General features: G+C 39.0%; 1 protein-coding gene across 20 annotated transcripts in view; it reads left to right on the plus strand.

Moving 5' to 3' along the window:
- Window positions 1-27,537, plus strand: part of L3MBTL4 (L3MBTL histone methyl-lysine binding protein 4) — a 464,367-nt gene that overhangs the window by 195,585 nt on the left and 241,245 nt on the right. For 18 of the 20 annotated variants that reach the window (XR_013525731.1, XR_013525732.1, XM_078347776.1 and 15 more), the window contains 2 exons: window positions 2,660-2,745; window positions 5,161-5,271. Coding sequence is in view for 18 of the 20 variants with exons in the window: in XM_078347776.1 (XP_078203902.1) it covers window positions 2,660-2,745; window positions 5,161-5,271 (197 nt within the window). In the remaining 2 variants the exon portion in view is untranslated. The remainder of the gene's footprint in view (window positions 1-2,659; window positions 2,746-5,160; window positions 5,272-27,537) is intronic. The other 2 variants (XM_078347779.1, XM_054243980.2) reach the window with 1 other exon arrangement.

Consider the following 27,537-nt stretch of genomic DNA (forward strand, 5'->3'; position numbering starts at 1 on the left):
TTTCTTTACCAGGCTGGGACAGGACGGGTGCTGCCTCTCTCACTCAGCTCACATCCAGTCCTTAGTCCCCTGCTCAGGTTTCCTTTCACTATATCCAACCCCATGTTCCAGTCAGGTGCCTAGGTGAGGAAGCCCAGCATGGAAGGGGCGGGATGTGGGCATGGTTCAAAATCCACACAGAAACGTGGAGATCCAAAATGTAATGAATGGATTTGGATGAATTTAAAAAATATCAGCTATAAAAGTAAATGCAGAGTTGGGTGTGGTATCACGTGCCTGTAGTCCCAGCTACTCAGAAGGCTGAGGTGGGAGAACCACGTGAGCCCTGGAGTTTGAGGCTGCAGTTTTCTATGTGTGAATGTACAGCCACTTCATTCCAGTCTGGGCAAACTAGCGAAGCCCCATCTCCTGAAAAAGCAAAAGCAAATGCAACTGCAGAAATGCTTACTGAAACATAAGATATATAGCATAGCTCATAAAGGAAAGGACAGAAAGCAAAGGAAATCTCAAGAAAGCTTAAAAAAAATCAGCTTAAAACATGTTTACAGATATTAGATGAAAAAAACTAGTGATGAAAACAAATGTAAATTAATTTAATTTTAAAGTCTATTTAGAAAGTGTTTAAAATAGATATGTTGGAACAAAATAATATAGAAGTAAAAATGATGGGCAAACTATCATCAGCAAACACAAACAAAAAACAGGGTGACAATATAATTTTTAGTAAAAATAATTTGAGACAAAATACATAAGTGTATCCAAAAGAGAAAGGGAAATTTTCACTATACTAATAATAAATAGAAACATTCATGACAAACATTTTATATACAGAATGGTGTAACATCAACATATGAAGCAAAGTACTCCATGATCTAGCAGTTTTACTCCTGGATGCATTCCAGCATAAATGTATATTTCGTATCATTAAAAAGAATATAGTAGAATGTTCATAGTAGCATGTTTAGTAATAGCTCCCAAACAGAAACCACCCAAAAAACCACAATCAGTAGAATAGATGCATTGTGAAATATTCACATAATGGAATATTATACAACAATGAGCATGAATGTTCTGAAGGCAATAATCTGCCTGACTCTCACATTCAGAATGCTGAGCAGAACATGCTCACCACAAAGGAGCACATGCTGTGTGATTCCATTTATATAAAGGGTAAAACAGAAGAAAAAAATCTCTGTGGTTGGAAGCCAGGGTAGGGATTTCTCTTTGAGGAGGCTGGTGTTGGGCCTAGAAGCCAGGATGATGGGAGGGGTCCTAGGGCTCTGGAAATGTTCTGGTTTAGATCTGGGTCTGGTTATATGCAGGTATGATAGTTTTTTGAAAAATGTTCAGTCTGTTCACTCAATTTGTGTACTTTAAATATATTTTAGTAAAAAGTATAAAAATGAAGGAAAATGGTCAGAAATACGGGAGAATTGTAAAAAAATAGAGACTTTAACTTATTGCTTCAGACTTTCTGCTTAAATAAAGAACAGATCTTTGAATAATATAGATTGTATTATTGCAAATGGTACCACATTAAAAAAAATATATGTGTGTATATGTATATACTCTATTTGTTGCCTCTATTTTATACTAAAAAGAAATCCTGAAGTCTCAAAAGCAGGAATTGCATATATCATGTGACGTTCTGGAACCACAGTGTGGTAAACTAGATATTAGTATTACTATTTTAAACAAAAATGAAAATTACTTGGAATATGTCAAATAAATATTTAAGGATTAAATTAAGACAACACAGATTACAAATATAATTGGTTTTTAAAAAGTAAAAAGTGAGAAGAATGCATATTTTTAAAAAAATACTGTCCAGCTGTCTAAACCTGAATTTAGTGGCAACAGTGGCAGGTTCGTTGTCTATTATTTTTTTAAATGAAAATAAATTATATTTATAATTTAATTTGATGAAACAAGTATAAAATAAACCTGAGAGGTAGGAGGGAGGAAGTAATAAGAGTAAAAGCAGTGAACAAAATAATTAGAAAAGAAAAAAGAAGAAAAAAATAGAGCTGATAATAAATCTAAATACTTATTGCTTGGAAAGATAAAGAAAACTATACAATATAGACCTCTAGCAAATTTAATTAGGAATGAAAGAACACAAACATAAAGAGAAACAAGAAGGAATTTTAAATAAATAGTTATTTATGTCATGTTTAATATACATTTTAAATTGTAATTACAAAGATTTAATAATGAAACTAAAACTCTAATAGATATAGAATGATTAGAGAAATTTGAAAGATTTTCAGTCTTTTTTTCCAATTTATGGTTTGACATCAGATGGTTGCTTGTAAGCTTTTTTAGACTTCTAAGGAGACTTTTGTTGGAGCTTGGGAGTCAGAAACCTGGGTGTCACCTGGTTCTGCAGAGTACTCATGTGACCTTTGACCTTGTGCAACCCACTTAACCTTGTTGAGTGAATGAGAGTACCAGTGAGTAAGTGCTTGAGTGCAGGCATGCCTTAGCCTTCTCAGAGGTTATGGTGAACTGAATTAATATATGTGAAGTTCTTAGCATCAGGCCTGTTAAATGGTGAGCATTCAATTAACATTAAGTGTTACATCATCCAATGTTTTGTAGAATATGGGAATCAGAGTATCTATGAGTAATCTTTTGATATTTATATATATATTTTTAGGTTATCCTGATCCAGAAAATTTTTCCTGGACAGAATACCTGGAAGCTACTCAAACCAATGCAGTTCCTGCCAAAGTGTTTAAAATGGTAAGTTATATGTGGGTATGTACTCTCACCTTTCGTTTCTATTGAGTCACGCCTTCATTTGGCAGTTTAAATTATTCCAGTCTTTTCTTTCTAAATTCAAGTAGTAGTTTTGTAACCAATATGCTTTTCTTTTAGTTAAAAATACAAAGTAGGTGACTCATTGCTGTTGTTCTAATATACAAATGTAGATGACTTCCTTCCTTGAAAAATGGCATATCAGAGGTTCAATTGAAAGTACTTCATCAACTGCTGATGATCCATTCCTTACATTTTTGTTTCCTTTATTCTGCTCAGTGGGAACTCTGAATTTTTTTAGTATCACTCTCTCAGGGACTACTTGAATATCTCTGATGCCATAACAAAATAGTTGAAATGCATAGCTTTTGTGTGAATAATTTTACATATTTTGAGGTAAACGTTTCTTTTAGCACTTGATAGAATACTAATTTTTAAAGTTCAAATTTATACTTATATATTTATTGCAGGCTTGAACTAAGTATAAATTAATTTCTAAAATAAAGTGCATAGGTAGTACAGTTAAATATATTTGTATCCTAAACCAGTGGTTTTCAAACTCTATTCCCTTTCAGTTTTCTGTGTGTTTGAGACTGAAAGGTACATATTTTAAATTATTATGTTATTATGTCAGTTTCAAGTTGTTCCCCAACTTGTCTTTAATCAGAATTTTATATATTGGGCTTCTACATATGATTTCATTTATTGAAAGTTTTCTAGAGATCAAGAGGGGTTTGAAACAAAATATTTCATTTTTTGAAAAATTGATTATAACTGACTGCATTTGAGGAAAGATGTCCATATGATAAAATCAGGAGGGTAGAAGCTCTGGAGCACTAAGAAGGGCTTTAAGAAGAGCAAAGATTCAGTAAGCAAAAATGCTTACTGTACTTTACTTTTCCAAAAGGAAACCGACCAGGAAATAAAATTCTGAAAAGTAGCCAAGAAGGCAACTTTCAGGCTCTGTTCTGGGTTATTGTGGATTCAGCTCAGGTAGGTGTCTTAGGCATCCATGATACTAAACCTTTGTTGTTCAGGACAGTGACCTCGGGGAGAACAGAAAGATTCTGAGATCAAAGACCTAACTATAGTCCATATACTCCATTTGGTAGATGTAATAATGCATCTTACAAAGAAAATGTGTTTCTATAAAAGCTGGTGAGAAACATTCCAGATAGTGCAGAAAGATTTGACTGTTTATTACTGATGTATTAGAAGGGTTTTATTTTCCTTTAGCCATTTCTAGACTTGAAAAATTCAAAACATTTTTGTTTCTAATAAAACCAGTTGAACACTTTTATGTGCAATAGCTTTCAAAGTGAAACTTCTTGCCAACCTATAGAAACTATCAGAGTTGCCTTTGACTTTGATTTTTCAGAGTTGAATTTCCTTAGTTTTCATGATTTGATAAGTCCGGTGTCTTTTTTCTTACTCCATCATGATGACTCCCTGTGTGTCTGTGGTTATAGACTCTTGGTTCCTAACATTGTAAGACTTGAAAGAAACCTTAACACAGATCACCTGTCTCATGTTACAGATGAAATGACAAAAGCATAGGTTATGGCTTTGAAGTACATCATAATATGATTTTAAAACAGTTTAACAGCTGAAATTATACAGCTTTTATCTAAGTATATTTTAGATTTGTAAAGGATCATGTTTATCCTTTCTGAGGATTTATTAAATAATTTTGCCTTCTGGGCTATACACTTTAAAACTGGGCAGTTGAGAATAGTCAATAATTTATGAAATTATAAGCTCAGTATTAGAAAGAATAAAAAAATCTAAACTAACATAGGAACTGTAATAAGATGCTTTTTGAACTTTAGTGTAATCATTAACAAATTTATGATGTAATCTGTCTTTGAATTTTTAGCTATCTTTAAAATGGCAGAAAAAAATATTTTCTCATAGGTTTTTGTGAAATGAATGAAATAATATGCATGCAGTCCTATGAGCTCTTAAAACTAAATTACAGCCAGGCACAGTGACTCACGCCTGTAATCCCAGCACTTTGGGAGGCTGAGGTGGGTGGATCACCTGAGGTCAGTAGTTTGAGACCAGCCTGGCCAACATGGTGAAATCCTCTCTCTACTAATAATATAACAATTAGCTGGGCATGGTGGCGCATGCCTGTAATCCCAGCTACTCTGGAGGCTGAGACAGGAGAATCACTTGAACTTGGGAGGCAGAGTTTGCAGTGAGCTGAGATAGCACCATTGCACTCCAGCCTGTGTGAGAAGAGCGAAACTCCATCACAAACAAAAAGCAACAAAAAACTAAATTCCAGTTGTATTAAGATCTGCATACTAAAACGAAAACAGTAGTATTTTAGAAAAAAAAGAAGGATATCTGAATTACTGAATTTTGCATGACTTGTTGCACTGATGATGTTTACAGAGGTTGCCTCATGGTTTTCTGCCAAATATGAAACTTGAAGTTGTGGATAAACGAAACCCCAGGTTAATTCGTGTTGCTACAATTGTAGATGTTGACGACCAAAGAGTAAAGGTACATATTTTAAATTATTATGTTATTATATCAGTATTTTTCCTACATCATTTTTGTTTCCTCCACCCTCCCATTATCTGACCCTTCCTCATTTTTAAATTCATCTGCACAATAATTTTTTTTGTGTGGGGGAAACATTCTGGATTTGCCCTTGAAGATTGACCCTGGCCAAGATGAGACTAGAGGAACCCAAAGAAAAGGAAGGGGTGTAACTCACACCTGAAGCTGGCTACAAAGGCTCTGATTTTTTGAATCAGCAGAAAAATAAAACAGCAACTGTCTTAATTACTAGTCACATGTCTTTGGATGGAGAGATTCTCAGCTTATGTGTATGTTTAGGGGGAAATCTGTAGATAGACATGACTGTTTTGAGAGATATTCTAATACATTTCTGTTTGGATTTGTTGTTTTGACTTTTACTGTCAGTTCTTTTTTTAAAGCTTCTTTTTATTGACATTATATTTTTCTTGAAATCATTGTTGTTAAACAGCTTACCAAGAACAATTAAATCTTTTTTCCTGCTTTTCTTCACCAAATAAAAAAATTAAAAACACTATATTCACTGTAGCTAGAAACAAAAGGTTAGATTTCAAATTAAAGATTTGATTACAAGATTTCTATACTGTCCTTTATTTTTCTCAGAGAGCTGAAAGCTCTGTAGAATTTATTAAATTTTCTACAACATATAACAGTTCAAAAATTATTTTCCACACAAGCATAATTTCTTTTCATAGTAATAAAGATTGAAGTCAACTAATTTTGAAAGGGATTATCTTAAAAGATAGATTAAGGTTTGATATAATTTAAAAGAAATCTTATTTGCTGTATCCCTAATTTGAAAATAATATCTGATTCAATTTATACAGAATAATCAGTACACACATTTTAGTAAAAGTTAGAGATGAGTGTCCAACTTGGCAATAGATTATCGAGAGTGTACACTGTTCATTATTCTTCTGATGAATGAAAGCAGTAAGTGTGTTAAATAATACTCAGGAATAATATAGACATTTTTCCATATACCTTCTTACTAATGGTTTAATTTTAAATGTATTGCTTTAATTCATATTTATTTGTGGCATTTTCAATGGAAATGACTTTTGCATATCATAATTGCTTTGTTAATTCAGTGACATTTTATTATTAACTTTTGTTTTAAAAGTATGCCAGGCATGGTGGTTCATGCCTGTAATCCCAGCATTTTGGGAGGCTGAGGCAGATGAATCACCTGAGATCAGGAGTTTGAGGCCAGCCTGGCCAACATGGTGAAACCCTGTCTCTATTAAAAGTACAAGAATTAGCCAGATGTGGTGGCATGTGCCTGTAATTTCAGCTACTCAGGAGGCTGAGGCAAAAGAATCGCTTGAGCTGGGGAGGCAGAGGTTGCAGTGAGCCGAGATCGCACCACCGCACTCCAGCCTGGGCAACAGAGCGAGACTCTGTCTCAAAAAAATAAAAGCATTGCATTTCTAAGATAAGCTCAATCTTAATAGCACATCAAATCTGACTTACATTTTTAGATGACAGACTTCTCTTATTATTCAAAACATAGATCCTATAGCATTGATTGATCCTTCATTGCCAGTGTATAAGCTGCAATTGAAGTTTTTCTGCTCTTGGCTTTGCCCAGTACATTCTTCTATTTTTCAGTTAATGTGTTGATCATATCATTGTTTTGATTATATTGTTTATATTGTTCTATTATTCTCTAATATTTTTTTAAAGTCAGTATTTTTAAAAGAAATTTTTTATCCCAGTACATAATAGATGCTTACTATATGTGTGAGTGAATTAAGGAGGGCGTGGAGGAGTGAATGGCACTGAATGCACTTTGGCACTCTGTCAATCTGAATATGATTATTTTGGTCCACAAGCACTCTTATCTTATTTTCAAATTTACTCTTCTATTAGACGTCTGGAGTAACAATGTATTGGGAAATGCCCTCGGACAAGACTGATCTGGGTTCAAATTCCAGCAATGACTTATTTGACTGTACAGTAACTTGGTGAAATTACTCAATATATTTGAACTTTCCTTATCTGTAAAGTGTTGGTGTCAACAATACCTGCTTCACAAGCTTGTTGTGAAAATTCAGTGAGGTCATGAATGTACAATTCCTGAAACTCTACCTGGCTGTTTATACTATAGGTACTTCAGCAGTAGCTGCTGCTGTAATTAGTTAATGCAAATACCCTGTGCTGCTCTCCCTGGGTGTATTATTTTCTGTGTTAATGAAGAGACCTCATGGAAGCAATTGTCGTCAGTAGATGGGCAAAGCCTACACTCCTTGGTGACAAAAGTAGGAGGTTTGATTGGAGTTATGTGGGGGATGTTAATGGGAGCAGATGTTACCGTGCTGCATGCCTATATTTGACTGTGAGAGCAGAGTCAGCCTGTTCTAACAACAAGAGCTACATTTTCAGCAATGCCTGTGGTGGTGATTGCACTTAGCCTTGTCAGACACTGTTCTAAGGGATTTCCATGTGTTAATATATCCTCCTGCCACCATGTGAAATAAGGTACTATTGTTACACCCATTCTGTAGATGAAGAAACTGAAGCCCATAGAGGTTAAGTAATTGGTCCAAGGTCACAAGTTAGTATACATGGGAACAGGGTTTTAAACCCCAGCTTTCAAACAGATGTTTTCAACTCTAGAGCTTATAGCAGTCCTACTCTTCCTACTCTTGTGTTCTAATTTCTATCCTAAATAACTTGCTTCCTAGTGGGGAAGCAGATATATAGGATGAGGAGTAGTGAAGGCCCATGACCCCACTTGCTTTGTCACTTGCACCTAAGTCCAGATTGCCTGTCTTGCCTATGGTCTTGTATGGCACTGGTAGTCCTTGACAGAGCACAGCAGATTCACTCAAGATGACTTCGTTTCCTTCTGATACTCCCCTACTAAAAATACAAAAACTTTATTTATTTTATTATTTTTATTTTTATTACACTTTTTTAAAGATACAAATCACATACCTTAAAATTCATTGGTCTTAGGTATATTCACAAAGTTGTGCAAACATCACCACTAAGTTTAAACATTTCATTACCCCAAGAGCAACCTTGTCAACCTTGTACCCATTAGCCGTCACTCCTCATTCTACCCTCCTTTTACCCAACAACCCCCCTGGTCATCAGTAATCTACTTTCTATATGGATTTGTCTAGTCTGGGCAATTAATATAAACACAGTCCTATAATATGTGATCTTTTGATTGGCTTCCTTCACCTGGCATAATGTTTCCAAAGTTCATCGATATGGTAGTGTCAGTACTTCATTCCTTTTTATTTCTGAATAATGTTCCATTGTATGGATATACCATATTTTATCTCCTTATCAGTTGATGGACATTTGGGTTGTCTATTTTGGGCTATTTTGATTACTGCTGGTATCAACATTCACATATGTTTTTGTGTGGACGCATGTTTTTATTTCTTTTGGTTATATACCTAGGTGTGGAATTGCTGGGTCATATGGTAACTCTATTTTTGAGCTTTTGAGGAACAGCCAAAATGCCTTCTGAAGTGGCTGCACTGTTTTACTTTCCCATTAGCAGTACATGAGGACTCCAACTTCCCCACATCTTCGCCTCCACTTGTTATTTGTTTTATTTTGTTTTGTTTTTAAATTATTTATTTATTTATTTATTTTTGCTAGTTTAGTGGTTCTTACGGGCTTTGGGTCTAAAAAAAATCAGGATTATTATTATTTATATGGGCTCACTAATAATATCCCAGCTAAGAGAATTGGGATGAAATGACTTGCCTATTTGTAGTAGTAGAAGCAGTAGCAGTCAGTAGTGGATGTAGTGGTGCAGGGATCAGAAGCAGTAGAAATAGTAATAGTAGAGTAGGCACTTAGCAAGTATGTTATCTATCACGCTTTTGGCTTCTCAACAACTCTTTTAGGTAGATGTTATTTTATCTGTACAGTTGGCATGGAGAACTTAAGTAATTTGATGAAGATTTGAAGGATAACCATGTTTCTAATCCGAAGCCAGTATTCTCCACATTTTAGCAATTGCCCTGTAGCTGTGATAAGCCATTGGAACTGGAGATCATACATGGTCAGTGCTGGGGCATAGGACCATGAGCAGTCTCATCCAGTATACTCTACTTGCTCACCCTTATAAATCCACCTGGACTAGTCGGGCCAGATTTTCTGATTTTCATACTGAAAATACTCATTTGGTGATGTGTGATTCATTGGAAGGTGAGTGGTGAAGTTTTTCTCACCATGGCAGTGTTTTAAGATGCTAGGTTTATTAATGATGATGGTTGCTCTCTAATAAATATTTATGTTGTACTCACTGTATCTTGTTCAATTTATAGCCAGGGATTATGTTTAATAATTATTCTTTTGTTTGATTGCAGAGTGTATGCTGTTATATCTGAAAAGCCCATGACTGTCACCTTATCAGAAAATGCACATTAAATTACAATAGATAGATGGATGCTTTTAGGAAGGTTAGCCATTATTTGGGGGGAAAAGTATTCTACAAATAAATATAAAGGAAGGACTTAAAACAGAGTAATGTTTGATAAATATTTGCCATGTGGGAACTGCAGCTAAGCTGTGAAATGAATTATAAATGAATTTCAAATAGATGCTTTACGAAGTTCTAGTGAATTGTTAATAAATTGAGTCTCTTCAGCAAGTCTTTTCATGTTTAATATGTTAAATGGACATATTCGTGGCATTTCACAATGAAATTAGAGCATCATGACCTAGAGAAATAGTTATGACTGTCTAATTATATGACTAGAAACTATTTTGGATTTTATGTCAGATCAATAAGTTCAAAAGCTCTTGTTTGAGAAAAACCTGCAGGAGTATTAATGCAAAGCAGAAGTCCAGATACGAGTCAGTGATGTTCACCTTACTAAGGGTCGCCTGTGCTTCCAGAAAGCCACTTGTCCTCTGTGAGTCCTAGTTGGAAGATCAGCCAAAAAGGTTGCAGAATCTGGAATATACCATCCTGCTTGCCAAAGTCTATAAGTGGCATGCATTTGTTTTTAAGACAAGATCTTGTTCTGTCGCCTAGGCTGAAGTGCAGTGGCATGATCTTGGCCCACTGCAGCTTTGACCTCCATGGGCTCACACAGTTCTCACACCTCAGCCTCCGGAGCAGCTCAGACTATGGTGTGCACCGGCACATCCAGCTAATATTGGTAATTTTATTTTCTTTGCAGAGATGGGATTTTGCCATGTTGCCCAGGCTAGTCTTGAACTCCTGAGCTCAAGTAATCTACCTGGCTCGGCCTCTCAAAGTTCTGGGATTATAGATGTGAGACATTGTACCTGGTCTGGGATATCTTTTTGAAAAGAGCTTTGAAATATGAGGATAGAACAAGATATCAACATTAAAAATAACTGTCCTTTGAGCTAAGCTTGTAATTAATGGCCATCACAGTGTCACAGTGATTGATGGCTATCTTCACTTGGGAAGGAGACTGGGACAATTTTCAGAAGTGTTATGACCAATCAATGAAAAGATAATTTTTTGAGTAGGTGAAACTATAAATTAGTGTCAACCATAAATTCCAGAAAAGTTGAAGCAGGGAGAGTGCTCAACCAGGTAAATGTGCTTCAGTAAATTCCAGGTAAAACGAAGAACAGCAGTGACAGGACTAGAGCTGGCTCACTCAAGCCCCCGTGCTGCCGTATCCTTGCCTTCCATTTTCTTACTCTTATTCCTCACACTAACCCATAAAGTAGAATATAAAAGGAAATAGGCACAGAGAGCTTGAGGGACTTGCCCAAGGTTGCACAGCTTGTAAGTGGTAGAGCCAGGTGGGAACCAGTTGGCCTGGTTCTTTGACCTGAACTCTTAAACCAGGTGGTAAGGCCTTTTTTTAAGGAGCCAGAGAGTAAATATTTCAGGCTTTGTGGGTCATGTGGTCTCTGCAGTAACTGCTCTGCTTGACTCTGCTGTTCATCACAAAAACAGCCAGAGACAATATGGAAACAAATAAATGACTCTGAGATTTGCATCTCACATACTTTTCACATGTCATGAAATAATCCTCTTTTGGCTTTTCCCCAGCCATTTAGAAATGTCAACACCGTTTTTAGCTCATGGGACACACAAAAACAGGTGGTAATAAGGGTCTTCTAGGCCTGTGGGCTGTAATCTGCCAACCCCTCTCTTAAGAGATACTGTACTGGTTAAACTATTAGATGAATTTATTTAGTTGTCACCTTTAGCATAAATAATTTTGTATCCTTGTGTTAGTTTTTTCAATATTTGATTTTTGAACCAAACCACATCTACATTTGATTTTCAATCTAGCTTTAGATAAATTTTAGCTATTCCATAAAAAAAGGTAGAAGAAATGAGGGCTGCCTTGTAATCAACAACCTCTAGATTAAAAAATAATACCTATATTTTTTCCCATATCAATTGATAACCCTCTATTTATTTGGTTTTCACTGTGAATGTAGCCAAACCCCTGAAAGGATGTATAGTCTCTTACTATATTTGTATTCTCCAAGAACTGTAGTAGGGACTTACCTTTCACATTTTTATTAAAGTCAGTGTATCAAGAACTCAAACACGTGCCTAGCAGCACCACAGAAACACGTGGCCTTGGTAATGAATTGGAGCCTGCTCTAGAACTCCTTGGATAATTCCCCCACCCTATGCCCATCTTACCAGCCTGACCTGTGAGATCTAATGAGATCCTGACATGTGATTATTTGGCTAGAGACATCAGCTTAGTCATGAGCCAGATAGAATAGAAATAGAACATTTCACAGTTTTCTACGCAGAACACTGTAGAAACTTCTTAAATAAAAGGTGATGATGTAGCCCTAGTTGTTCTTAATCCTTCTTTTTTAGGGTTACGTATTTCTATGAGTGTCTGAGGGATGCTACAGTTAGCCCTAATGCAAAATGTACATATACTTGTACTTGAATACAGGATTATATTTGTGCTTCAAGGGTTCATGGGCCTTGGAGTAAGGACCTCATTTTAGACTAACAGTTCTTGATAAAGCAGGCTCTCCATTCTACATACTCTTGGCCCATCATTCAAAGCTGCATATTTGCTCAAAAAGTAGAAGACCCCTGACCTGCTGTGATAATGAAGCCCCCTCATTTCCCAGACCTTCAGTCAGAATGTGCAGCAGGTACTCACTCTATTTTTTCAGAGCAAACAAGAGTCTGTGGGACTTGTCTTAGCTTTGGAGGAGACCTACCCATTCTCTGCTGTTTTCCTAAACAGAAGTGTACGATTTCTGACCAGCTGCAGTTCTGACATTCCCAATGCCCTTACTAACACTGATACTCAGCTACTTATGCCAAACATCGTCTCTTCTGCTCACATCCTGCTTTGTGAGCACTCTATTTTTAACCACTGGAAGCATATCTTTTAAAAATAAATAAGTGAATAACGGACTAACTAAGCAAAATGGTTACCACATTCCTCCCCCACCCCTATTCCAAAATCTATGCCATTTCTTGTGAATACAAGAAAGGATGATGGACTCAGGAAAAGGAGACTTTTCTTTGAGAAGATGATAAGTAGATTTTTATACGAGATTAATTTATTTCCAGAAAGTTAGTTGTATTACTTTCCTATTACTACTTTACCAAATTTACCATAAATGTAGTGGTGACGGGTTGATGGGTGTGGCAAACCAGCATGGCACATGCATTACCTGTGTAACAAACCTGCACGTTCTGCACATGTACCCCAGAACTTAAAGTAAAATGCAAAACAGAAAAGTGAAAAAGCAAAAATTTACTATGTTACATTTCTCTAGGTCGGAAGTATCTCTGGGCTAAAATGGAGGTGTCTGTAAGGCTGGTTTCTTCTGGAAGCTCTGGAGAAAAATCTGCTTCCCTGCCTTTTCTACGTTCTAGAGACCACCTTTACTCCTTGGCTCCTGGCTGCTTTCTCCATCTTCAAAGCCAGCAGTGTAGCACCTTCAGACCTCTGCCTCTGACACTCCTGTTTTCCTTTTCTAAGCACTGTTGTGATTTCTTCCAGCCTACCGAATAATCCAGGACTCTCTCTCATCTCAAGATCCTTAACTTGACTACTCCCAGAAATCCCCCTTGCTGGGTAAAGGGACATACTCACAGGTTTCAGGGATTAGAATCTCCACCTTTGGGAGCCTATTATTCTGTCTTGTGCAATTGTTTTGGATAAAATTAAGATATTCAGTAAAAAGAAGTGGAAGAAAGGAGGTCTACTGTGTAATCAACAGCTTTTATTTACTGCACACTCCTAAGGTAGAAGAAAGAGACCATCCCAGGAGCTGCAGACCTTACAGATACAATGCTTACCTGCATGCTGCCCTCACCGGCTAGTTGGAGAGAGAGGATAGCGTGACAGTGCACTGTAATTGTGCATAGCACAAACCCTCAAGTGCTTAAAAGCCATTGCAAATGAAGGGAGCATTGTGTGCAAAGATGCTGAGGGGCAGATGGCTTCTCAAAAACAGTTTTTCTCCTTTTAGAAAAAGTATATAACATGCCTTGTTTTATTTGCATTTCCAAACACCAAATGCTTTTATTTACTATCATGTAGAGACAAAAGAGACTTTGGGTTTAACTCGTTTTATTATGTGCATCTGTGTATACATACATGTATGTATGGATGGATGGATACACATTTTTTTTCTTTTAAAACTATTGAAAGCCCCTTGGACAGGTGGTCTATGCAAGATATTTATTTGGATTGTGACCAGAGAACTCGTGGGGAGTTGCATGGCTGTAAGAGCCATCAGGGAGCTGTGGGAGAGAGAACGGGGGCCCCAGCCCCAGCAGTAGCCACAGAGCTTTTTCTTTTTCTCCTGCCACTTGGTAAAGACTCATCCCCAACATCTCCATTCCTGGACTTCATCTGGAGTGTGTGTTCTTGCATCCTTGGCACTGCCAGTGCTGGACCATGGAAACAATAGGACCAGGACATATTCACAGGGAATGGTCTTCCTCCAACCCCAGGGGCTGTGGCAATAGAGAAAAGGGGGTGTGTAGATCCTGTAAACACAAAGGATGGAGTGGTGTTTCAAGGTGGTTGGACCAAACCGAGGGGACAAATCAAAGCTGAACCAAAGCTGGGGTCCCGAGGAGCAGGCTGGGCAGCATGCCAGCCCCAGGAACGAGTGGTGATGTGAGGCAGGCTGGGCGCACACCCTAGACAGGCACAGCAGAAGGTGTTCAGGCAGATTTCACCGCCAGGCTCAGGGCAGGCACGTGGCAGCTGAGGGTCCATTCCAGAACTGAATGTGGTCTTGGAAAGGCTTTGTACAGGTGAGGGCTCTCTAGAGACTTCCAAGTCAAGATCAGCAGAGTGTAGAGTCTGCATCATCTGGGAGCTGGTTGAAAATGTAGAATCTGGGGGTGCACCTCAGACCCCAGAATCAGAATCTGCATTTTAACCAGATCCCACCTGGTTTATATGTGCACTGAAGTTTGCATTGCCTGTTCTTAAACAGGAGCAAGGAATGCCTGTTTTCTCCTAGGTCAGGGTGGACTGGCTGTTCATTGCTCTGGTTTATAATACCCTTCTCTAAGTGAACCAAGGAGGGTGGTAGGTGTTTGCTGCCCTCCAGAGTGAGTCAGGTATGAGTGGCTTCTTTTGGTTCTGAATTCAACAGACATCAGGCCCTCCCTCCTCAACACTGTTATAAGGTTCTCTGGGAAGCCCTCCCACCTCAACAGTGTTGTAAGTAAAGGAAGTCTAGTCAATTTTATAAGCCAATTACTCCCTAATTTTGGAATAAACTTGAGATAAGCTTGAAATGTACACTCCCTACTTTGGGTTGGAATGTGAGGCTCTATGTTAGGATCTGGAAGTCTGAATCATAGTCTTTGAACTCTTAATGTGTTGAATTATGTGGGAGGAGTCAGCTATCCCACCTCAATCAGTGTGCCACTATCTAGCCTGTTTATTTTTTTTGGAGGGGAGAAATGGGAACAGTAGTTATTATCGTAGATTCTATGCCATTATGTTTACTTGTTTTCTTCAACCTCTTTGTTCCTTTTGAGTACTCTTGTTGGCTTCTCTGCTCTTCTTAGACTCTGATTACTGGCATTGGCCAAGGCGTTGGTCCTGGGCCTTTTGCTATTTCCTCTCCATGTTGTGTACTCAAGCCTGACCACATGAAGTGCCTAGGAGGCATCAGCATTTTGTACAACTCTCCCAGGTGATTTGATACATGCCGGGGCTGAGAATTTCTGCTCAGTTCTCTTTCCCTAAGTGAGGTAATCAATTCCCTTGGTTTTCAGCACTTTATATTAGCCAGTAACTTTAAAAATTGTATCTACTGCTGTAACCTCTCCCAGAGCTCCAGGGTTAGGTATGTAAGTGTTAGTTTTGACATATTTTGTGCGTCTGTGTAAATATTTCCTGGACTGAACTCCTCAATACACAACTTTTTCTTCCCTAGGCAGCCTCAACTTTAGCAAATGGTAGTCTTGATCTACCAAATTGCTTAAAACAGAAACCTGGGAGTCATTCTTGCAATCTACCCACCTCAGAGCTACCACACACGGTCAACCACCATAGTCTATGGACACCATCTCCAGACAAAATGTTCCTAGTCTCTTGACCTCTCTTCATCCCTATGACTGCTGTCCCCCTGACGGCCACCCTAATGAAAGGCAGCAACATTTCTCACCTGGGCCACTGCAGTCACCTCCTAGCTTGTCTCTCTGTACCCGCTGCAGACCTTCTCAATCTTTGCAACCCAAAGATGCCAAAGTGATCTTAAACATATGGGCTGGACCATGTGACTCCTTTGCTTACATCCTTCCATGACTTCCCATAGCATTTAGGTAAAAAAGAATCAGCTCTTCAGTGTGTCCTACTAGATCCTGCGTAAAATCAAGTCCTGACTTACTCCTCCAATCTGTTGTTCAAAGACAAACTTTAAGCAAATTTAACAGCATTTACTTGAATGAAGAACGATTCACAAACTGGGTAGCCCCAGGACCAGAAGAAGTTCAGGGTGACTGTGTGCTGCCACATGGTCAGAGATGATTTATGGACAGAAAATGGAAAGTGATGTGCGGAACATGGAAGGGAGGTACAGAAACATCTGGATTGGTTGCAGCTCTGCGTTTGCCTTATTTGAATGTGGTTTGAACAGTTGTCTGCCTTTGACTGGCTGAAAGTTGGTGATTGGCACAAGATGAGGTTACAGTGTATTTACGTATCCAATGAGTTGCAGTACAGAGAAACCTTTAGGCTGAACATAAACTATGTAAGGAGGCAGCTTTAGACTAAACCTAGAGCTGTCTTATTTAGCACTGTCTTATTCCACACTTTTTCGGGATACATTATGTTTGTACATATTTATGGGATGCATATGAAATTTTGTCATATGAATAGAATGTGTGATAATCATCAGGTTATTGCACACTTTATCACATTGAATATAAATTTGCATTTCTTTTTCCCAGTTGGCTGTCTTTTCCTTCTTTTTCAGTCCCTCTGTAATTCCTCACTTCATTGGGAATGTAATTTTTGTCTAATAAATGTCCGAAGTTTAATCTTGTGGCTAGAGAAACACAAAGAGCCATGCTGAGAGATTTGCCTTCAAATTTATCTCCATAAGTGTCCAAGAGAACCCTAAGCCCATTCCTGGCATTCTGCTCAGTTGTCCTATTTGTTTCATGTTCTCGTTCTCCAAAAGAACCGTTTCACACACCTTTGTTCCTCACAGCCTTCTCATTCTCTTCTCGTGATCTTGCTTTTCATTCACTGGGAAAAGAGAAACTCACAGTAAAATTGCCAATATTCCCGTGACCAAATCCACCTCTCAATCCATGTCTGAACATGCGCACTTGGGGTTTCTACTTGTTTCAGTGGGAGAATTATTCCTGCTGCTATTGAAGCAATTCACTGTCTTCTTACATGAATTTAGTTTTCATCATAGGTATTTATGGTTATCTGACATTAGGTTACATATTTGTTTTATTTATTTATACTTCATTTTGCCTCTAGAATATAAGTTAGTGGAAGGAGCATTTTCATCCCTTGATTACCCAAGTACTCTTGATATCCCTACTGCCTGTAGAATAGCACCTGGCATTTCATGGGTACTCAATAAATATTTGCCAAATGAATGAAGAAAGGAGTGAATGTGAGCTGCAAACAAAAGTATACTGATAGGTTATTTATCAGTGCAAATTACTGTTTATTAAGGATTGTTTATTTATTATGCAAAAGAAATGTGCATTAGCCCTTGGTATTAACTGAACGCTCTCTATGTGTTCCTTAAAAGAGGAGCTATCTCTAACATTGGCTAGAATATTGGATTCATTGGTGTTTCTGTATTATGCATATACCTTTAAGAAGCAACTGCTTACTTTAAGCATGGCAAAGAATTACATAATATTTGAATAATTTAATTCATGTATTGTTTCATTGTATATGATGCTTCCTCCCTTGAAATATTGACAGAGTAAACCATGGCAGAATGGTAATAGTGTCAAAGAAGCATAGTCCATTATGAGGCCATTATATTAATAACATCTGACAAACAGTGGGAGTGTGGAGTAGTAATGGATGGATAATGGATAATAAATGTCTGGAATTCTGAACAGTAATGTTTGCTAATGATTTTCCTCTTCTCTTAAAATAAATGTAATTCTAATGGCAAAACCTGCCAGTAGCATGAAGGATTCAGAATTCAGACTGTTTTTTGAGTGTGACATACTTCACTTGGCTTAAGGCATCTAGAGAACCAAGTTAATCTCTCTGCTTCCTGGCCGACTAGGAGAGTTCCTCCTACAATGTGTGCCCACAATGACTCCAGTGTATGCCTATCAGTGTATGAACATGGTGTATTTTAATAAATGGCAAATCCCCAAGTCCCAAACTGATATACAAAATATTGTTACATCTTATTCACTGTGTTCCACGGTGATTATTTCTTATTTGCGGCTAAGATTCCAAAATGAAGAAACAGGTTTGTGCCACTGTGCTTTGCTGCTGCCTTCAGGAAATTTGCAGCAGTGGCCTTTGTGAATATACCCCTTAACCCCTCTTGTTTACCACCCTTTGCTGTCATTGAGCTTCTATCAGTGGCTTCTGCTGGCAGCATCCTTTTTCTAGGGGTGTTGTCCATCACTGTGCTGGCATTCCTGCCTGTTCTGCCTGACAGCTTCCTGTGGGACACTTCCAGAGCTCTTTGACTGCTCTTGGCCCTGGATATTGCAGTGAGAGCCCACAGATTCATACTTTGCTCTGATCATTCTTTGTATAATTATCTGCTATCACTCATAAGCAAATTTGGTGCTACAACAGTGACTCTGCTCTGTTTAAGCTTATTTGAGTTTTTTCATTTCAGTTGCCTCCATAAACTACATTTATTCAAGAACAAGGTCATAGAGGTCTCTTTCTGACTCCCAAAGCCATCTTTCTCCCTTATCCTTCAGATTTCCCCTTCTGCCCAGAGCCATGGATAGCATAACTGCATCTTGCGCTGGATCCTGCCATTCTTTCTGTCTCGTGGCAACAGGACTTAGGATCTTAGGTTTTTACCCACTTGTCCAGGCAGTAGATTCTACTTACATGTACTACTGGTGGTCTCTGTACAGTAATCCCATCACCTAGGCCAGTGCTGTCCAGCAAAACTTCCTGCAGTAATGGGCATGGCCTCTCCCTGTTCTCTCCAGTGCACTGGCCACTCGACACATGTGGCTGTTGGGCACTTGAAATGTGGCTAGTGAGGCTGAGGAACTGAAGTTTCCATTTCAGTTGAGTTTAATGAATTTAAATGGAAATAGCAACTTATGGGCAGCAGCTGTTACATTAGATGGTACAGCTAATGTAGAAATAGTGCAAGTAGAAATAGTGGCCAGTGCATATCTACCTTAAGAAAACCCCTGTAGGCATGAGGGGGCTGATTGCCTGCTCGTAGGAAGCTGATGCTGTGTTGCATTGGGGTTAGCCATAGTTTATTTCATTTGTCTTCTCAGTCAACTTCTGTCTTTAGGTCAACTATTTGCTATCTCTTAAACATTACTAGTGAAGATTATAAGCTTAAAACGTTAAACAGATCTTTACCTCTTTGGATATCAAAAATGTAATTTAAATGAGTGGGGAAAAACTGGTTAAACACTTGGAAAATCAGTAATTGCATAGTGATTAATACTCAGGCTTGAAAATTGTCCAAATATTTAAATTGGCCTTTCTATTTCTACCCTAAAATATGTTTTCAGGATTGTGAACATCATAATAAATAGATGCTACCTCATCAGACTAAGAGAACATGTCTGAGGTTCACTAGTTTAATAACTATTCTCTAGTATCACATGTGACCAGCCTATCATTGCCAACATTTAAATTCCTTGTCAGTTAGACAGTGATTACACTGTGCACTTTGAATAGGCTGAGAGATCTTCATTTAATAATTCTTACAACACATAGTCATTTCTTCTCATCATTTTAGACTGATTTATAGAATTTATAATTTAGGTTTTTCAGGGGATTGATTTTGATGAAGCTCAAAGCGGGTGGCCTGGAATGGAGAAACAGATGAATGAACATGAAGAAAAATGCACCCTAGAAACTAACATCTTTAAATCCATGGTTATTCTTTACACACACATATATATATATATATTTAATTGTGTTTTAGGTTTTGGGGTACATGTGAAGAACATGCAAGATTGTTGCATAGGTACATACATGGCAATGTGGTTTGCTGCCTTTCTCCCCATCACCTATTATCACAGTTATTCTTTTTTTTTTTTTTTGAGATGGAGTTTCCCTCTTGTTACCCAGGCTGGAGTGCAATGGCGCGATCTCGGCTCACCGCAACCTCCGCCTCCTGGGTTCAGGCAATTCTCCTGCCTCAGCCTCCTGAGTAGCTGGGATTACAGGCACGTGCCACCATGCCCAGCTAATTTTTTGTATTTTTAGTAGAGACGGAGTTTCACCTTGTTGACCAGGATGGTCTCGATCTCTTGACCTCGTGATCCACCCGCCTCAGCCTCCCAAAGTGCTGGGATTACAGGTTTGAGCCACCGCGCCTGGCCTATCACAGTTATTCTTTAAAAATATGTGTTATACAGTTGGTATCAGACTATGGTACAAGATGCAGAAATAAGGCAAAAGATTCCCTTAGACATGAAATCTCACCAGAGATTAGGATAAATAAAGTATGTTGAGAGTGGTGCAGAATTTCTGGGTTTTGATACAGGGTTTTTCTCTGATAAAATCAGAAATCTTATTATCAACAGGGAATATATCACATTAGCATGTGGGGAAATAAAACAGACAAATGGAGCTAAAATGACTGCTTCATTGCTGTGAGAGTGAGTTCTTGCAACCCTGAGATGAGCTTGGTGCAGGTATTATGCTATATTCAAGTTGTGTTATTCGCATTTTCATTGTGAAGATGTGTTGATCACCAATAAGATAATTTTTCATCAGCAGTAAAATAGCCATAAGGAGAGACTGAAGAAAGATGAAAGCAATATTTAGATTAGCTTAGGTGCTCACAGTGACATCAAGAAAGGGAGAGGGGATCAAAGAAACAGGCTGAATTAAGAGGCACTGAAATGAGTGGAGAAGGGAGAGAAGGTGCGTCACCCCAGCCCCAGTTCCGTCTGACCTGCACCACATAACATAACAGATTCTTCCAGACTGTGGGCTTAACCATGTCAAATCTTTGCATTACTTCCTGCAAATGCTTCCGAGGGCAGCAGTGATCACAAATGAGTTTGTACCTGTAGAAATCTGGGTGTGGGAGGAACCTTGGCTAAATGGAAGTCTGGGTCAGCAGGATGAGTGAATGACAGAATCACAGATAGTCTGTAGCTTCACAGATGAAGGCTGCCCAGGAAGGCCAGTATTGGCAAAAGGCAAGCTGTACCTGGAACCAAGTAGGGGCCTGGTTAGCACAGTCAAGACTGGATATATATTCAAAGGAACAGAAATTATTCTATTAAAAAGACACATGCACACATGTGTTCATTGCAGCACTATTCACAATTGCAAAGACATGGAATCAGCCCAAATGCCCATCAACGATAGACTGGAAACAGAAAATGTGGTACATATACACCATGGAATACTATGCAGCCATGAAGAGGAATAAGGTCATGTCCTTTGCAGGGACATGGATGGAGCTAGAAGCGATTATTCTCAGCAAACTAAAGCAGGAACCGAAAAGCAAACACTGCATGTTCTCACTTATAAGTGGGAGCTGAACAATGAGAACACGTGGACACAGGGAGGAGAATAGAACACACTGGGGCTTGTCAGGGGTTGGCTTGGGGGACCAAGTAGGGAAAGTATTTAGAAAAGTAACTAATGCATGCTGGGCTTAGTACCTAGGTGTAGCAAACCACCATGGCATGTGTTTACTTATGTAACAAACCTGTACATCCTGCACATGTAACCCAGAACTTACATAAAAAAAAAGAAATAGTTGAAGCATGAGGGCTTTTAGTACCAATGGTAGCTATCTGGTTTAGGCCCACTTTTCTAGTTTTATCTGTAAGCTACTCAGGGCCTTGCACGGCCTTGTCTTTTGGATAGAACTTCAGATTATGGAGGAATTCAAGGTTCTTCTGTTGCAGGTGAGAGAAATCCAGGTCTAACCTAGCCTAGAAAGGTTAACTGGCTTAGTTTATTGGCTCCCTGAATAGGAAGACTTGGGTCTGTCTACAGACATAGCTGAATTCAGGGTCTCGGTCAACATAGTTGTGGCTTCCTCCTGCTTCTCCAGCCCTGCTGGGACATCTTAGGCTTGTTACTGAAACAGTAAGGTGTTCAGAATATTCAGGCTTTGCATTTACGTCACTCAGCTCCTCTTTGAGCATTTTTCACGCTGAGAAGGGGATCAGAGTTTTATAATTAAAAGGCTTTGGACATTTTCTTTTGGATAGCTCGCCCCACGGAAGCACGTAGGTTTCATAAATGTTGTGACTTTTCTAGCGAATATTCAATTCACAACTTGAACCAAAGCCCCAAATTTTAAGAGTAAGAATTATGTGTGTCCAGAGTCAAGTTAAGATGATAGCGTTGTATTTACGAGGAACTCTAAATAGGCACAAATTAGGCTGTTTCTTGGCGTTGTGGAGAAGCAGATTATCAGTGGAGCTGTTGGTGATTAGACGTTCTTCTGGGGATGTGGCGGGCGCTCCGGCTGGTTACTGTGTGAATGGGAGGAGAGTGTGGGACAGGGAGAGGGGATGAGGGGTGAAGAGGGCTGGGGGAAAGGGAGCTGTGAACGAAGAAGATGGAGAGGAGTGGAACTAAGCCAACACAGCTTCTCCTCTACTGACCTCAGGGTCCACCAAAATATTACATTGTCTGCTCTGGGGTGGTTTGCAAAGAGTTGTCAAAAACCCTGCTCTGTTATTCTGGTACAGGGAAGCAAGGTTTATGGGACAGCCAATGGCCAATCAGATAAGCAGCACACTTCTACAGAAATTAAATTGAACAGGGGTAGTGATTGCATGGGGTTCTAAAAATGTTTCCCATCAGCCACAAAATATTTTATCCTTAAAATAATGTTTTCATAATAAAAACAAATTTCTGCCTTTTTCAACTGCAAAAATGTGGCGAGGCTTTCTCTGAGTGTGCTGTTTGCAGACATTTGTGTGCATGTTCCTCAGACAGTCTGAAGCTTGTAGTGGAATGACTCATGCCAGTCTATCCACCCAACATGGAATTCATGTCAGAAAATATCCTGTGGCTTCCGTGAGCCACGCACGACTCTACCACTGAACAGAAAACCTTGCAAATCAGAGAGCTCTCAGGATTTACAAGTAAGTAATCAAGTACCTAGTAGTGGGTGGGATATTAGACAGCCCGTCTTCAGAGTGCAGGGGCACAGGGTAAGGGGCGTCCACGAGTGCAAGTGATGGAGAATTCTGTGGCCAAATGCAAACCTGCCCCCCTCTCCCCCTCCAGAGCATGGCTCATTTGGGTTTGTTCTCTCAAGACCAGGACAGGCAGCTCAGATCATGGTCTCCTGATGAACTGTATTGCTCTCAACCTAACATGAGAAGATTTCTTTTCCTGCCTTTATGTGATCATTCATGATCATTACCTCCTGAGTACCTACTATACACTTTTGTATGTTACACCTATTAGTTAGACACTTTACACTTGTGGGCAAATTTGGTATCATTCCCTTCATTCTACAGGTGAGGAAAAAGGAAGATCGGGTTGTATAATCTCTTGCTCATGGTCACTGAACTAGCAAGAGGCAGCACTTGAATTTCATGTAGGTCTGTCTGTTTTGAGCAGACTTTTCCTGCCTTGTGCTGGGAGGAGCTGGTCCCTGGCAATGGCATTCCTTCTGCTGTGGCGCTGAGAACTCTTCTCCACCCTGAGGACCTCAGCAGGGCCCCTCAATGCAGGACAGTGATTCATCAGAAGTGCTGCTATGCCTTTCGTGTCATCTGTGTCTTCATTGCTGATTTCTTGTCTGTATTCCAGGGAGGATGGAGTGCTGGGCTCTTCTGATCCTTCGGCAACCTCTCTGACTGTGACTTGCAGTTCACAGGGAGGGGAGAAAGGGAGCTTTTTGTTCGATGTTGTTATGTTGGGGTAATTGTGAAGTCTGCCATTGTTTGGGCTGCACCACACATGGGTTATAATTAATTAAATGGGCCACTTCCCACGGTGCTTTCTTTTAAATTGGTAATAACTGTGATTCCTTAGTTGACACTTCACTGAAAAAATATTTTAAAAATAAATGGTAACGATGGCTGCGATGGCATTTAGCAGCCTATGTGTTGTGTTCATTCCAAATGTGGCTTCTCATCGGGCCAGTTTCCAGAGGCGGGAAGGCTGCCATGACCATCACCACCCCCATGGGAGAGTGGGCTCATTCAGACTCCCTCGCTGAGTCACTGTCCTCACTTGAATTCTGGGATATTTACTTACTTCAGTGGCGATATGGGGAGGTGTGCTACTGAATTTTAATAATGCAGGAAACTGATCACTGTTTGGTGGGAGTGTAACATTCACTGGTGCCTGAATTTCTTCAAAGTTAAAATTGTAGTTTTGTTGATTTTTTTTCCAATGGGGAAGGATTTGAATAGGCTCCAATCTTTGTTCACGTCCTTGAATTAATTTTGGAAAGCTTGACTGGAGGATAGTTAATGCATGTACTTCTTCCTCCTCGATCCCACAAAGTGCTGCCGTGAATGCTGCAAGTTCCTGCTGGGTTTTATTATATATTAGCAAGTTGGAAAAATCATTTGTCCTGTTATTCCCTGGTGTGCCTTTGGTCAAATAGCTCGAGTTAGGAGGCGTACAGTGAATTTGTGCTGGTAAAAGAACATTTAAGCATGTTCAAGAGAGTGGCCCGTATGTCTGGACTATAACTCAGTCCCTCCAGACTGCCTCACTTTCATCCACAAAAGCCACAGGGAAGATGCAGGAACTTACTCCCCACTGACCCCTCAGACTCACAGCCTGGCATCACCTGCTCCTTTGATACCACCAGCCCAACTGTATCTCACCCTTTATCCCCAGTGATGTCAGTTTCATCAGGAAGCCCAGACTGCAAGGTCACTGCTCAACTCTGCACCACCCCTGCTCTCCACGCTTTGCTCTGTCCCTCTGGACCCTCTTTTCTGAACATTCTCTTTACTTTCTTCTCTACCTGGTTCTCACTGAGGGCATTGCTGCTCTGCAGTTCTTGCAAATGGTCCCTTTGGGGGCTGGAGGTGAGAAGATGGTAGTCTTTGTTCCTTGTGGTTATTTCCAGACCTTCTCCCTTTCCCTCCCTGAAGCCTTCCGGGTTTGACTCTCCTGTCTTCAAATTGTATTTGCCACTACTCTTCATATTTATAGGCATCTGCCCATGCCCTTCTTGGTTACTTTAATTGTTGGCTTCTGTTCACTCTCACCAACATAACTCTGGTTTCATTCTTGGTGGTTTTAATACACATGTAGGTGATCCTTCGAGTACCCTGTTTCCTCAGTCCCTTGGTCCTTCTTTCTTGGATGTCCTTGTCCTACACCCAACCTCAGCCACTGACCCTGTTGTAGTACTTTGGGCCACACCATTAGCAGTAATGTAACCCTTTTTGTGATTGCAGTTTCTCACATCCTCTCTACCACCAATCTTCTTTCTAGGTAATTTCTGTGAATATCCCAATTCTGTCAATCTGCAGCCCTCAGGGCCTCTAATCTGTTGATCCTACTGCATTTTCATTTTCACCACCCCTCACCTTGTTTTCTGTTTTTCCTCTTTAAACAGCATGAAGTATACTTCAGCCAAACTAGACTTCTCGATTTTTCTACACGTCTGACTGCCACCGCAGAATCTCTGCTCTGGCTGATCCGTTTGGCTGTAATATTCTTTCCCATACACCCAAATCTCTAACCCCTACATCTCTTTTAAGCCTACCTTTCCCACTTGATTTTAAATTTCAGCAAGTCGCTACTGGCACACTCCTACTCCCCCTAGCTCTGCTCTCACCTTTACAGTTTTTACCACCTTTTAATACGTGAGAACATTCACTTATTAGATAGTATTTGATTATCCATACTAGAATTTCAGTTTCAAAAGGCCAGGAGTTTTTTTCCCTGTTTTGTTCACTGATATATCCCTAATGCCTAAAATAGTCTCAGACATGCAGTGAGTATGCAATTAATATTTGTGGCTTAATGAATATATGAATGACTGTTTAGAACTCTGCTGATAAATTCTGAATCAATCTCATTATGACTGGCAAGCATGGGGTAAATATTTGCAGACCCATTCCTGTTGTTCTATAAAGGAAGGAATGATTTACACATAGTTAAACATACACAATTTAAGTGTACAGCTCAGTGAATTTTTACATATGTGTCTACCCATAACCATCCTCCAGGTCAAAACAGAGAACATTTCTATTGTTCAAAACCTTCTCTCAAAGCCTCTTCAGTCAACACTACAGCCCTTTCCTGTACCTCTCCAGAAAGAACCACATTCTGTTTTATTATAGATTAATTTTACCTGTTCTTATGAATTAAATACATTTATATGTGTTTCATATGAATAGAGTCATACAGTATGTATTCTATTGTGTCATGTTTCTTTTCATGCTTTTTTTTTAAATTCTGGCAATCTCTATATCTTTTATTTTTGACATTTTGCTTAATGTGCTGAGGTGGGTTTTTCTTTTTCCTTTAGGTTTTTCTGCTCCCATGTTTGGGATTGACTATGTATCTTGAATATGTGGGTTGATGTTCATTATACATTTTGGAAAATTCTCAGCCATTATCTCTTCAGAAATTGATTCTGCTTACTTTCTGTCTTCTCTTCTTGTGGGATAATAGTTGCATATCTCTTAGAGTATCTGAGAGGATCTCGCATGTCTCTCATGATCTCTTCTATTTTTCCCTATTCTTTTTTCTTTTTGTGTTTCAGATAATTTCTACTGATTTGTCTTTTATGCCACATGCCTTTTTTTCTGCTATTTTTAGTCTGCTGTTAAGGTCATTCAATGAATTCTTAATTTCAGATATGGAATTTTAAATTCTGGAATATCCATTTGGTTCCTTTATAGATAGTTCATTTTTCTGTTAAATTTCTCTAACTTTATATTCATTTTTCTTCATCTTTTAAAAATTTTAACATTTATAGTAATTAGTATTCTTTTTTTTGCTTATTTTAATGTCTGGATCATCTGTGGGTTTGCTCCTACTGGTTGTATTTTCTCTTGATTGCAAGTCACATTGTCTTGTTTCTTTTTCATGTATGTTGTATGTTGTGTATAAAGAACCATAGAGACTACAGTAGGCATTTTTTCCCTCAGAAAGGGCTGTGCCTTTTCTTCGATTAGGTGACTAGTGTGAGGACCTATAGTGGGTTGAATAGTGGTCCCCAAAAGATTCATTTACCTCTTGACCTCCAGAACCTGTGATTGTGACTTTATTTGAGAAAATGATATTTGAAGATGTGATTAAGTTAAGGGTCTTGAGATGAGCTCATCCTGGGTTTCATGAGTGGGTCATAAATCCAATGACAAGTATCCTTATAAGAGAAAAAAGAGGAGAAGGCACAAAAGGAGAGGAGAGGCAATGTGAAAACTGGAGGCAGAGATTGGAGTGATGCAGCCTGAAGCCAGGGAGTCAACTGCAGCCACAGGGTACTGGAAAAGGCAAGGCGTAATGTTCTCATAGGGAGTGTGGCCCTACCATGCTTTGATTTCCAGTTCTGATCTCCAGAACTGTGAGAGAATAAATTTCTGTCTTTTGAAGACACCTCAGAATTTTGGTAATTTTGTTATGGTGGACCTAGGAAACAAACACAGAGATGGATCCCTTTGATCAAGTCAAGAAT

Source organism: Callithrix jacchus, chromosome 13, assembly GCF_049354715.1.
Source record: "Callithrix jacchus isolate 240 chromosome 13, calJac240_pri, whole genome shotgun sequence".
Classification (NCBI taxonomy): Eukaryota; Metazoa; Chordata; class Mammalia; order Primates; family Cebidae; genus Callithrix; species Callithrix jacchus.